Raw genomic sequence first — 12,779 nt, forward strand, 5'->3', positions numbered from 1 at the left:
GACGGGACAATACAGTTGGTGGAAAAAGTTTGAGAACGTCTCTATTTCTGCAAAAATATGACCTAAAACCTCATTAGACTTTCACACCAGTCCTAGGAGGAGAAAACTGCAAGCCAATTAAGCATGTGAAACTAAAATATTGCATGTGGTTAGAAGATTATCTTATATTTCACCGTTTGAAAGTGGACAGGAAAAGTGGGAGAGAAAGTAGGGCCTGCAATCATCTCGTATGATATGGGTTACATGCTCAGCCCTGCTAGTTGTATTAGTTCCCCACCTCACCAGAAAGATGGGCTAGGACAGTTTAAGTCGTATTCTTCACTCATTTTCCAACATGTATGATACTTACTTGAACTTCTATACTTGAACACATTATGTCAGCAAAAGTAGTGACAGCGAGCAGGTACTAGAATGGTCCTGAAACTAGCTCATCTAATGCAGAGTAGTTGTTGTTGTTGATGTGCGATTAATTACACCTGTGTTTTTCCCATCAGCTGTCAGAATATCTACCGTAAAAAAAAAAGACCTGTACAGCGTCAAAGCAGCTTTAATGTGTCTTGAATAAGGACGTCATCGTGCCCCAGTTTTGTCAGCTGAGTCTCCATCATCCACTTTGATCAACGCACACACACAATTAGACCGTACTGTATCGGGGCAGTGCTTCTCTGAACTTGCAAAAGCAAAGTTGTTGGAAACTTAAATGTGCTTCTGTAGGTCAGATGTGAAGTGCTGAGATGACAGCTCTTCGGTCCATTAGTGGCCTTGTCTTCTTCCATCTTGTCATGAACCACTGTCACTTACCAGATTTAGGTCTTTGCTTGTGCGCGGCTGCTCTCCACTCAACAAGCTGCTTAAACATAACCTTGACCAACTAGTTTTTATTGGGGATATTTTTTGTAAGCATATTTTCACACTAGTCAGTGATTGTGCTGTAGATAAAATCAATTAACAAAGTGAAGGAGATGGAGTCATAGTCTGATATTCATCATTTATATATTTTGTAATGAATTAAAGCATGCTATTTTTAAACAATCATGCGGTTTTAGTTAAAGTTTACTTTTATAACTTTAACCCTGTCTAGACCTGCCTATTACTGTTGCTGAGATATTCACCACGAAACATTCTGGAGAGCTTCAGCTGCTGGTTTGCTCTTAATGGCTGTCAAAAGTGCCACATTTTCTTATGTTTGCTATGTAGTCTAGACTGCACAGTAGCATCCATGCTGACAAAAGTTCAGTGGTGTAAAGCAAATGTTGCCTCAAAGTAAAAACATTCTGTCATTATCTGCTCCCCCCTTTGTCTGTCAAACCACCTTTGAGGCCGACATGAACAAAATGTAGAAAGATTTCCCGTAGCTGTAAATCAGTCTGCTAATCACAGACCTAGAGTTAGTGAGCTGAGTTATGTAAATACAAAGTTTACATTAAAGATAACCATCAATGTATAGTACTCTGCAAAATGTTTTCATTTCTTTATATCTGCTCTGAAGGAGTCTGTGGTGGTCATGAACAGTAGTTCTCCAGATTTTCTGAAGGTCTTTCAAAGTTAAGCCACTTAACACTGACCTATGGATCATTTAAGCATAAAAATATGTCTGTGAAGGTTCTCAGTCATTCAGGTCATCGTGGGCATTCCTCGATGCTGTACAGTGCAGCGAGGAATGCCCAGACCTCTACATTGGAGAGACCAAACAGCCACTTCACAAGCGCATGGCACAACACAGAAGAGTCACCTCCACAGGACAAGACTCAGCTGTCCATCTGCATCTAAAGGATAAAGGACACTCTTTCGAGGATGCCAATGTTCACATTTTGGACAGAGAGGACAGATGGTTTGAAAGAGGAGTGAAAGAAGCCATCTATGTCCACTGTGAGCGGCCATCTTTGAACAGAGGCGGTGGTTTACGACACCAACTCTCTGCCATCTATAATCCAGTTTTGAGTTCCCCCCAGACGCCTTAACGCCCACTCACATCCTGGGCCATCTGTCCTCAGGAATTCGCATGATAAGGTGGGGCCAGGTTTCACAAGGAACTCACCCGAAACCCTGGCTGATTGGGACCCACACCCAGTTTCACAATTTGGCTCAGGCGATTACAGGATCATCAGGGGGTCCTTTTGTCCCTCTGTGGGGGGATACTCCCACCAGGTTTATATCTGGGACTCCCCACCATTTGACCTTAGAACTGAAGAAGCTTCTCGGATGAGAGGTGAAACGTCTTCAAGTAACTTAAAGAAGTCCAGACGCTTTTCTTTGCAAGCTCCATTGACAAGCATAAAAATAGCACCTAACTCAAAGGATAATTCAGTGTTGTCTAGACGTGACAGACAACCAGTTTTAAATGATATCTTTAGTCTTTTGTTACCAGCAGCATCTTGCAACAATACAATTTGTTTCCATTTCTACAGTCATCGCAACACAACAGAACACAAGGCAGCCAACATCATTAGTAGCTTTGAATGTCCTCCAAGAAGTCTGGAGAACTCTTCCTGGAGACTAGTTAAAGAAATAAATGTGTAAGAGACTTTAGACTGTGCAGAAGAATAAAGGCGCTCATACCAATTATTGACTTTCAATCCTGTTCAAATTATTCAAACTCTGTTTTTGCATGATAAGCTGTTACTTCTGTGTATGTTTTTCCACGTTTTAATGACAAACTGAACCCATTTCCAGTTTTCCTAGGAAAATATGAAGAATACTTGAAAATATGAGGTGGCTCAAGACTTTTGCACAGTATTGCAGCGTAGATGTTTCTACTCAGGGTTTCTCCATTTTTTTAAAGTTGCCTCAGTGTTCATTATAATTTTAACGTACTCCATCACAGCTTTTATACATAAAAGCATGATTTCCATTATGTGGGTTTGAAAGGGACGCGGTTCATTATTGAACCACAGTTTGGGCGTTTGTTGATTTGCTTGGCAGTGGGGGGCTATGCTGAAGTTCATTTGGTGGATTTTTAAATCAGTTTGTGTTTTCATATACTTAAATCAAAGCTGTGTTTTTTGTGGTAGGCCGCTTTAAAATTGAATTTTCAAAAGCTGTTCTGCTCTCTCTTTTGTCTCTGTGCAGTCGTTTTCTGCTGTGAAAATGGAAGCCGACTCCCCCTCTTTCTTGTAATAGGCTCATCTTTCCTTTTCTTTCTGCTCCCTCTATCTTTCGTGAGTCTGAATAAAGCAGCTAATGGCGCATAGAAATGGTGACTGCACAGCTACGTCTATAGACTCTTTCTGTTATGTGCTGCAATATGTAAGTGAAAATACACATTTACAAGGGTTATTGTAAAGCACCGTCAGAGCCTGATGACCGTTATGTGAACTGCTGAATGGCTGTTGCATAACAGCGGGTCGTTGGTGTGTTTGACATTTTCAAGAATACAGAAATTAGGTTACATATTATAGTATTGTAACTGAAATTAGATTTAATTATAGATGGAGGTCCTATACTGTATATCGAACTTTTGAAAATCAGGACATGCTGCTCTAACTTATCTTTGTGTTGATACTGATGACAACCATGGTGATGTGTCTGCATGTCTTCAGGTGTATATCCGCATCCTGGACAATGAGTGGAATGTGTACAGGCGTTACACCGAATTCAGGGAGCTCCACAATCATCTGAGATCACAGTTTCCTCAGGTGGACACCTTCAACTTCCCACCCAAGAAAGCCATATGGAACAAGGTGAGCTGATAGTAAATATAATGTGTGTCTTTGTCTCACTGTCAGCCACCTCAACCGTCGCTCTGTCTCTCACTTACCCGCTTCAGCAATGATGAATTGTGTGTCCCTGCTAAGCTGTTTGGTAGCTGAAATGTCCACTTTCACTTTGTTAATGTTTGCCTCTGATAAAACTGTTGTTCACATCTGTCCATAACTTTTTCATTAATCCTGCAAACACACACACAAATAATACCAAGCAACAACCAAAAAATCAGTTACAGCAGAGCCGCAGAAGAACCCAACACAACCTGTTACAGAAACATGCTGAAAGTCCTCACAGCAGAATCGCAGAGAAACGTGCAACAAATGAATCGCAAGCAAAAAAACAAACCAGAAAAACTGAACTCTAAACATGTCTGTCAATATGAATCTTCAAAATGTGTGAATTGAACTGAGCAAAAGTGTAAGCATATAAAAGTATCAGAAGCATGACGTTTCTCTCTCCAAAATATTCTTAAACCAAAATGAAGAAGACAATAAAAACTGTACAAATAACAGCTGTTTATCATAAACAATTAAAGTGCATATTTACTATAAATCCAGAAATCTGTGTTTGTCTGTCACCTTTTCATATGACAAGCGTGATGTGCTCAGTGCAGTATGATACAGTATGATGTGGATCGGCTGCTGTTAAGAAATACAGGCAGTGCGTTCTTGGCCTCTTAAACAAATGTGTATTTTTTGTTTCAGAGAAAGTTTCTTGGGGGTTCGATCCAAATAAAATCCCAAACGAATTCATTTGATTATAGGAAGCACTCCTACTGAAATATATTTCAATATATTGTGCATTAAACCCCATAAAAGAGGTCTTTCCTTGCATAATGTTCATAAATTTTTATATCAGACTGTAAAAACTGATTGGAGCCTTTTAAGATGGTAAGCTTTGTAGAGGGAAAAAGGCAACCTTAACAACCACATCAGTTTATCACTCCTCCTCTTTTACCGGTTTCAGCTGCTCGCCTGGGTTCTCAAAGCTTGTGTCCCTTCTGTGTGGTTGGAGAGCCCCCACCTTTCTCCTCATCGCACCATTCCCTTACTCTTCTTCATCCTGTTCTCCACTGTCTGCCTACAACCTTTGGGGGATAATTTGGCTCTGACCTCAATTCTGTGGCTGGTTGGATTTAGTGCTGCCACAGCCAAAACGATGCGGTGTGACTTCCCACCTTCAAAGACGGCGCACTTTCATGGGTAGAAAGCAGACCGAACGCTGTGTTTGGAAGCACTGCATATGTAAGAAGAAGTAGGAGGCCATCAGTGTGTGTGTCTGTCTCGCATTATGATGTGGTATCATGTGGAAGTGCACGTGTCTATCAAAGGCCTTGACAGTTGGTGTCATCGTGTTCTGGAAAGCTCTTTGAAAGCCCATTACAGTGCAGTCTGTGTGAATTATTGGTTTTTACCATCTCCTGAAAGTCGCCCATCATGACAGAAAAAGTAGTCCAGGCTTTGTTACACTCTGAGCACGTTTTAAAGCAGGGACACCACTTTCTTCTGGAAGAGAAACACATGCTTCCAAAAAAGTTCGGATGGTAGATGTCAAGAAAAACAGAATGCAATGACTTACATATTGTTTATTACCTATATTTAATTGGAAGCAGCACATGAGTAGAAATGGTTTTGTTTCTCTTTCAACAACTGTGAATCGACATAGAGACGAATTAGTGGTTCACACACTACAGAACTCCAATGCTTGGATTTTATCCCCATTTTATTATTTCGAATCTGACACCAGCAACCAAAAAGTTGTGTCAGAGCAGATCTTTCTCACTCTGTTACTGCACTAATGTTAAAATACTTCTAGAAATTGTGAAAGCATAGTCCTTTAGGCTAAAGAGGAAATGGCTCATTCAGGTATCGGCACACAAACGCCAGGGAGGGTGTTACTGGACTCGGTGCGGTAACTCTCATATGTGTGAAGATTTTATTAACACTGAAGTTTTTGGAGCAACATATACTGCAGTCTAGGCAAAATATTTTAGGAAATGCCAAACCTAGTTTCTAAATGTGTTCCAACAGCAGTGAACGAGTGCAGGTGCTAAACTGGCCTGGCTGCAGTCCAGACTTCTTAATCATTAAAAGATGTGTATCATGAAGCAAAACAACGAATGCAAGACGGCTTCATTCCCGTATTACCATGTGCCCAGCCCAGTTTTTTTTTAAAAAAAAGTGTTTTCTGGCATTGTTGATTTAAAATGAGCGTTTATTTAGTCACAAATCCAGCATTTTCTATGTTGCCGTTGGATTATTTTGAATCAGATATGCAGTTTAAATGATTTGCATATATAATATTCTGTTTTTATTCAAAATCTCAAAGTCATTGACCTTTTGCTTGCATTAAATGTAGTTGTTTCATATTAGTTACATTTTGTTTAACCTCTGTTATGTCTGTAAATTTCATTTGATTTGACCATTTATGCTAAAATCCGGTGTTCCAGGCACAAAGGTTGGGAGAGGAAACAGAGTTCAAAGTCTTTGGTCTTGACTAAAATCAAATGCAGCAGCAGGCGGAGGGATGAACCGCTTCAAAATATGATAAATATTAAGTGGTTGTTAGTGTTTGTGTCTCTGTGTACAAGCAAAGCAGAGAAACAACAAAATGTGCGCCTGTGTGTCTGCGTATGTGTGTGAAAGTAAGTGCATGTAGTTTGTATATGGTGTTTAGTTGTGTATTTATTGTGTATTTGTTCCTGTGTACCTGGTTGTATCAGTAAGCAGCAGGCCTGCCGTGTTGAGTTTCCCTGTTATTTCAGTCCAGTGAGCGTTTGTTTCTGGCTCCCTAGGAGTACTTTGTAGTTTTTGTATCAGTGATGACCTCAGGTGAAGTACAGAGCAGGGCTGCTTTTGAAAACAGGAATGGAGAATATCAGCGCGTTTACTCAAACTCACACCCTGGATCGAATCGTTCCAAATTGAAATAAGAAAATATACTGTAAGCTGAACAAAGATGTGTACCTTCTGGATACATTTTGTTCTAGTTGAAGTTAAATATATCATAAAATGAATCATATATTGAACAGAGATTGGTGTGACTGTACAATGTGCCTTATGTCTCTTATGGAGACATAAGGCACATGACCTACTATAAAAAGTCATGTGCCTTATGTCTAACCCCCTCATAGGTACATGTGTAGCAATAATCAGCATTTAAACCTTATTTATTTTATGGTTAATGAAAAAAAGAACGAATTAATAGACAAGAGCGTAATATGTGTACATATAAAATGTATCAGTATCCAACTAGCTTGCAGAAACATTGGGCTTAATCTCCTAATATGGTGTGAGGTGAAGTAGCTGTCTGTCTTGTGGTCAGAGCATCTGGCTTAAAGGAAGCTGTAAATCTATCTGAAATGTAAAGATTATGTAAATGTTTTGCAGTGTCATTTCTCGGGGATGACATATAATAATTTACCCCTCTGAGTCATGTGTCATTATTGGTGATTACCCTAACTCAATGCTATCAGAATATGTAGTTTTACCTTATTAAAAAACAGTTGTTTTCCCAGAACAATTGGCTATGGAGGGATTAAATGTTATAAGCCACATGCATGGTAGAAAAAAACCTGAACTTCATTCCTACAGTGAGGAGATCCTTGGTCCTTTATGCTGATGGGGGGCATTTTGACCTTTATAGAAACATTTCTATTCTGATGGGAATGATATATTCTAGCATAACAGTGCTCCTATCCATAGGGCACTGAATAGACCACCTTGCATTTAGCAGACAGATGCTTTGCCCTCCAGACAAGCCCCAGAGGCCTGAAGAATCAATGTCAAGGTGTATTAAAGCTGTTTTGGATGCGCACGGAGGCACCTTACTCTAAGACAGCGTATTGTAGTTTGTCCTTTAATTTGTCTCCTGTCTGTTTACAATGCCAGGACTTGATTGAAACGCGCATTCACAAACGCTGCCAGTCCATCTGTTTTTCCTATTGTCTATTGTGCTTTCAGTCTCATTCAAGGGTTCCACCATCACAGACACACTTTGCAAATCCAAAGCGGACTTTGATACATACACACACAGAGCCTCACACCATTATATCCAGCTAATGATGGAGAAATGTTAATGTTAGAAATAGGGTACTTGGTGTGTTGCAAGGGAGAGAGAGGGAGAAAGACCTTCAAAAGCGCTTTATCTGCACCGTGAATATGCGCTCTGCTGTGGTTCGCTGTGTTAGGGATGAAACACAGCGGCTGTCAGTGAATATCAGGTAACAGAGGAAATGGGTGAATACACACCCCTTGCTAACTGTATTACATGGCTCGTACGCTCTGTTTCATGCCTGTTAACAGGAGCGCACATAAATGCACACACGTGACTGACAGATCAGAGAGACACGTTTCTGAAGTTGTCAAAGAACATCAGCTACGCTATGGATTTATGTTTGCTGGGAAACTTATGGAAGAGTTTTTGATACATACTTCTATCATGTAACCCTGCATGTGCAAGTATGTGCCTGGCTTTTTGGGCAGTTAAACTAGCACCCTGATTGGACCACTTATGTAACTTTCATCTGCCTCACATAAATCATGTGGGTTTTTGTTTTTGTCTCATTTAAATGTGATCACTGGCTTTTTCCTGTCCAATGTCAGGCTGCAGGTGGGTCATTACTCTCTGACATAATCACTTTAAAGATTCAGTGTACAGTAAATAACAGAAGGTTACTTGATGAATGCCTCTTATTTCACTAAATTAATTACTCTAAAGCTTTTACATGAAAGTCCTACCTTTGCGTCTTTGTTCTAACAAGGTCCCAAGGAAACGCAGGATTGACGAGGCCAGGAATAAACAAAATAAAGACTGTAATTACATCCTGGAGTCTTGTTACATTTAAGTTGCATAACTCTGACTCAAAGTCTGTTAAAGTAGGCAAACCAAATGCAGTAGGTTTACTTGCCTACTGCATTTCTCTTTCAATGTTTTTTGGTGTCTTCAAGAGATCGTTGATTATGGCAAACATTAATTAGAGATTTTAATATTGTTCTTGGTATCTTCATCTTTAAAGTCAATACCCAAAGTCAGTGCTAGTTTGGACCTGATCAGTCTCTTTGTTTTCATTCTGTGTCTCTTTAGTCCTGTTATTGAGCTAATGAGACACCCCCACCGCCGACTTTTGCATCTGTATATGCTTTAGGTGAGACTGTCCAGCTGTTTAACTAAGTAAAACAGAAGATGTAACACACATGCACGCTCGCTGCTTATGACAGCCTTTAAACAGCTGATTTGTCAGGGACCAGCCCACGCTTACAGCCTAAGTGTTCCCTGTTCATGTCTGTCAGCTTCCTCCTCCCTTCTGCTAATGTTGAGGCACAGAGGAGGCAGAGTGATGACATCAAAGAGACATTATTATCAGACCCCCAAATTTTTTTTCTTTTTGGTTTGTCTGTGAAGGTTCTCAGTCATCCAGGTCATTGTAGTCAAAGGAGCTTGCAAAGAAAAGCGTCTGGACTTCTTTAAGTTGCTTGAAGACGTTTCACCTCTCATCCGAGAAGCTTCTTCAGTTCTAAGGTCAAATGGTGGGGAGTCCCAGATTTAAACCTAGTGGGAGTTTCCCCCCAAGAGGGACAAAATGACCCCCTGATGATCCTCTAATCGCCTGAGCCAAGGTGTGAAACTGTCTGCCATCGATAATCCAGTTTTGAGTTCCCTCCCCAGACGCCTTAACGCCCACTCACATCCTGGGCCATGTGACCTCAGGAATTCGCATGATAAGGTGGGGCCAGGTTTCACAAAGAGCTCACCCGAAGCCCTGGCTGATTGGGACCCATACCCAGTTTCACACCTTGGCTCAGGTGATTAGAGGATCATCAGGGGGTCCTTTTGCCCCTCTGTGGGGGGATACTCCCACTAGGTTTAAATCTGGGACTCTCCACCATTTGACCTTAGAACTGAAGAAGCTTCTCGGATGAGAGGTAAAACGTCTTCAAGCAACTTAAAGAAGTCCAGACGCTTTTCTTTGCAAGCTCCTTTGACTTCTTTTTGGTTTGTTTTTCGGGGCTCAAACAGTCCAGGGGTGAAATCGTTTCTCTACAGCAAGGAATTCAGAAATATTTTCTATAGGAAGGTTCAAAATATGTACTTTTATAGGATATAAACTGTAAACTGATTTACTTCTGAGGTTCAGCACCTTCAGTTTTGGGATTTTCTGAAACGAGGAAACCAACATGCTTTGCCTGTTATTTCTGGAAGCGTAAATGATCATGAGCCCATGAATGCCTTTGAGGAAAAGTTATCCTAAAGTTTGCAGCCTTTGAAGAGCTATGAAAACTTTTCCTGCAGATGAGGTCAGAAAACAGGTCTGATAATTGTCAGGGTAGCTTGTTTCAAGCGTACCCTGGCATTAATAGTAGGATAGTTCCCCTGTGGTCATTGAGCATTATCAAAGTACTAAGAGAGCAGTAGAGGTGGGTAGTCACTTTTAATCCTACAGTCTGTCAAGATATGCACACAGCACTACACTGGTTATTAGAAAGGCAATTAAAAGCTTTAAGAGTATCTTTAAAGTGTAACTTAAGAGCTCCTTAAAAGCTTAATTTTTGATTATATTCACTGATTTTAATTCTTACCTTGTTGCAGTAAAAACAGGTGTACTCAAAGGTGAAGCAGTGTACTCTGAAGCCACTGTTGTGCATGATTATAGGTGCAACAGAGCTGAAACTTTGAACCAGAGTACACAGATTTCATGTGTGCTGCTAATTAATGGCACTGAATCACCTACAGCATGGGGTATGTGGGAGATGTGGTGTTTCTCTGGCATCAAATGGTTTAAGTGATTTTTAAGTATCCTGTGTTCCTCGTGCAACTAAAACCATGCAAGCGGTCTCTTTATATTGTCCATGACCTCTGTTGATGCCAAATGTATTCAGCTCCTTGCTTATGTATAAAAACTACATCTTTAAGATACAGCTGTAAAGTTATGGTTCACGCTGGGTTTCGTGATCATACCTCAAATCTGCAGCAGATATTAGCCAGGTCATGAGCTTTACTCATTTATAGCAGTGTGATACATTAAAATGCACAAAACGCTAAAACAGTCTGATGTGAATTCAAGGGTGTGAACAGTGATCACAATCATTCAACGTTTGTTTAGGTTTCCTGAAAGTAGCATGGCCCTTGGTGGCGGTTGGCCCATCTGTGCATACGGAGACAAAAAGTGAGTAGAGTGCCGAGGCCGGCCCGATTAATTAATCAGAAACTACACAGTGAATTATTAACAAGTCTTAGTATGTTGTGCTCACATATTATGCAATATGCATGTTATATGCTTTTAATTATGACAAAGGAGATGCTGTGAAGGTCTTGCATGGGCATTCTTGAATTGCATGCGATGTTTTATTCATGATCCGGACCCGTAGTTTTGAGAGTGTTTAAACAAGGCATCAAGAGAGAAGCCTCTTCAGCCCCACTGTGGTCCAGTGTGGGCTGACTTTGTGGAACATTTTGACCTTGTTTTGTTGCCAGCATGTACCACTGCTGTCCTTTCTCTTAATTCAAGTGGACTGCAGGCTAAATCAGAGCCCAGGTTGATGTTCTTCTTTAATGTGATGACTAAGGGTAGCTCATTATGATAATTTTTTTTATTTCACCTGAGTAGGTGGTGCTGAAAAACCTTCTTTTCCAGAAAATACCTGATAGACACCAAGTGCCAGATGCTTCCAAAGCACTGTGTTTAAATGTTGCTTCTAATAACTATGCGAATTGCTGGGAGAAAAAAACGGCATTGCCTGAGGCTTCTATCATATAAAGTTCTTAAATTTGCCCTTTCTCTCTTTATAAGGGGGGGAAAAGCCACAGCAGGAATTTATTTCATTGTAAACACAGTAATTCGAGATTCTCAAGCAGGATCGAAGTCTTGGTCAAAGGCATTGATTTTATCTCAGGGGGGTAAGAATGTTTGATACCGTAGGGTGTAGTTACTTTTCACTTCTAAATGAGTTTTTCTGTTGCCAGGCAACATTCCGTCGTTCCGACTCTCTATTTAGAGTTTTTTCCTTCCCTCCTCCAGACTTGAATACCGAAAAGCTGGCAGCAAATTTACAGAGTACTTGTGGAGACCCTGACGCATATGTGACTACTTTACACTTCTGTTCCATTGGCAGCTCCTGTCTCCTGCTTATCTGTCTCTCTGGGAGGTGACATTTAGCTGTGCTGTGTGTACATATGTGTGCTATATATTCAGCTTTTCCGTCTGTCATTACATGACCATTTCATAATCCCCGATCGGGGCAGATCGGCGTAGATGTCCAGTGAGAGGATGCAGAACGCAGAATTCCAATAACAAAAGATCCAGTAAACTGAATTGCAGAGTTTCAAAGCAGGGCAACAACATCCACTTGATAAGACAGAGGGAAACAGACAGGGTAGGATTACAGATGACAAAGAAAAGCAGAGACGACAATACACAGAAGGCTAATCAGGGGTGTATAATCCTGCAGGTGAAGTCAATGAGGCAGTAGAACTAAATGCAAAACACAAGAGGGGAAGGCCTACAAAAGCAAAGCAGCAGACGAATAACAACCACACTGGAACAAGGATCCATAGAACATGCATGAACTTAACAGAAGGTGGAACCACAGAAGGGACACAAATGTAAAACATGAACTAGATCTACGAGTTGAGAAGAGCTAAAGGCTCAGCAATGAATGAAAATCAACCATAAATAACACTAAAAATCAAATAAACAACAAGGATTACATCTAGGGAAAGTGACAGTTAAATGTTAGCTAGTGCTGCTATTATAATGTCATGTATCTAGATTGCACTTTAAGACCATGTTGTTGAGTCGTTATGGCTCAGTAGTGGGAATTTGCATTTGCATTGCATTTTATGACACAACCCCAATTTCTCCTGCAACCAATGACTTTAGAGACTTATTAATGGACATTGCTTGAGTTAACTAAGATAAGATAAGATAAAACTTTATTAATCCCTCGGGTGGGTTCCTCTGGGAAATTCGGTTTCCAAAAAAGCACAGCACCGACAGAAGTTACAGAGTTACAGAATATTATAAATATATATATATACACATATATAAATACAAAGACATATATAGATAAAATATA

At 40.4% G+C, this 12,779-nt stretch overlaps 1 protein-coding gene across 1 annotated transcript in view; it reads left to right on the plus strand.

The window, feature by feature from the left end:
- The window catches only part of snx29 (sorting nexin 29), a 148,024-nt gene that overhangs the window by 121,273 nt on the left and 13,972 nt on the right, over positions 1–12,779 (plus strand). The window contains exon 19 of the mRNA XM_006807254.3: positions 3,540–3,680. Coding sequence (XP_006807317.2) covers positions 3,540–3,680 — 141 coding nt within the window. The remainder of the gene's footprint in view (positions 1–3,539; positions 3,681–12,779) is intronic.

The sequence above is a fragment of the Neolamprologus brichardi genome, chromosome 8 (genome assembly GCF_056152115.1).
Source record: "Neolamprologus brichardi isolate AB-2024 chromosome 8, ASM5615211v1, whole genome shotgun sequence".
In the NCBI taxonomy this organism is placed as follows: Eukaryota; Metazoa; Chordata; class Actinopteri; order Cichliformes; family Cichlidae; genus Neolamprologus; species Neolamprologus brichardi.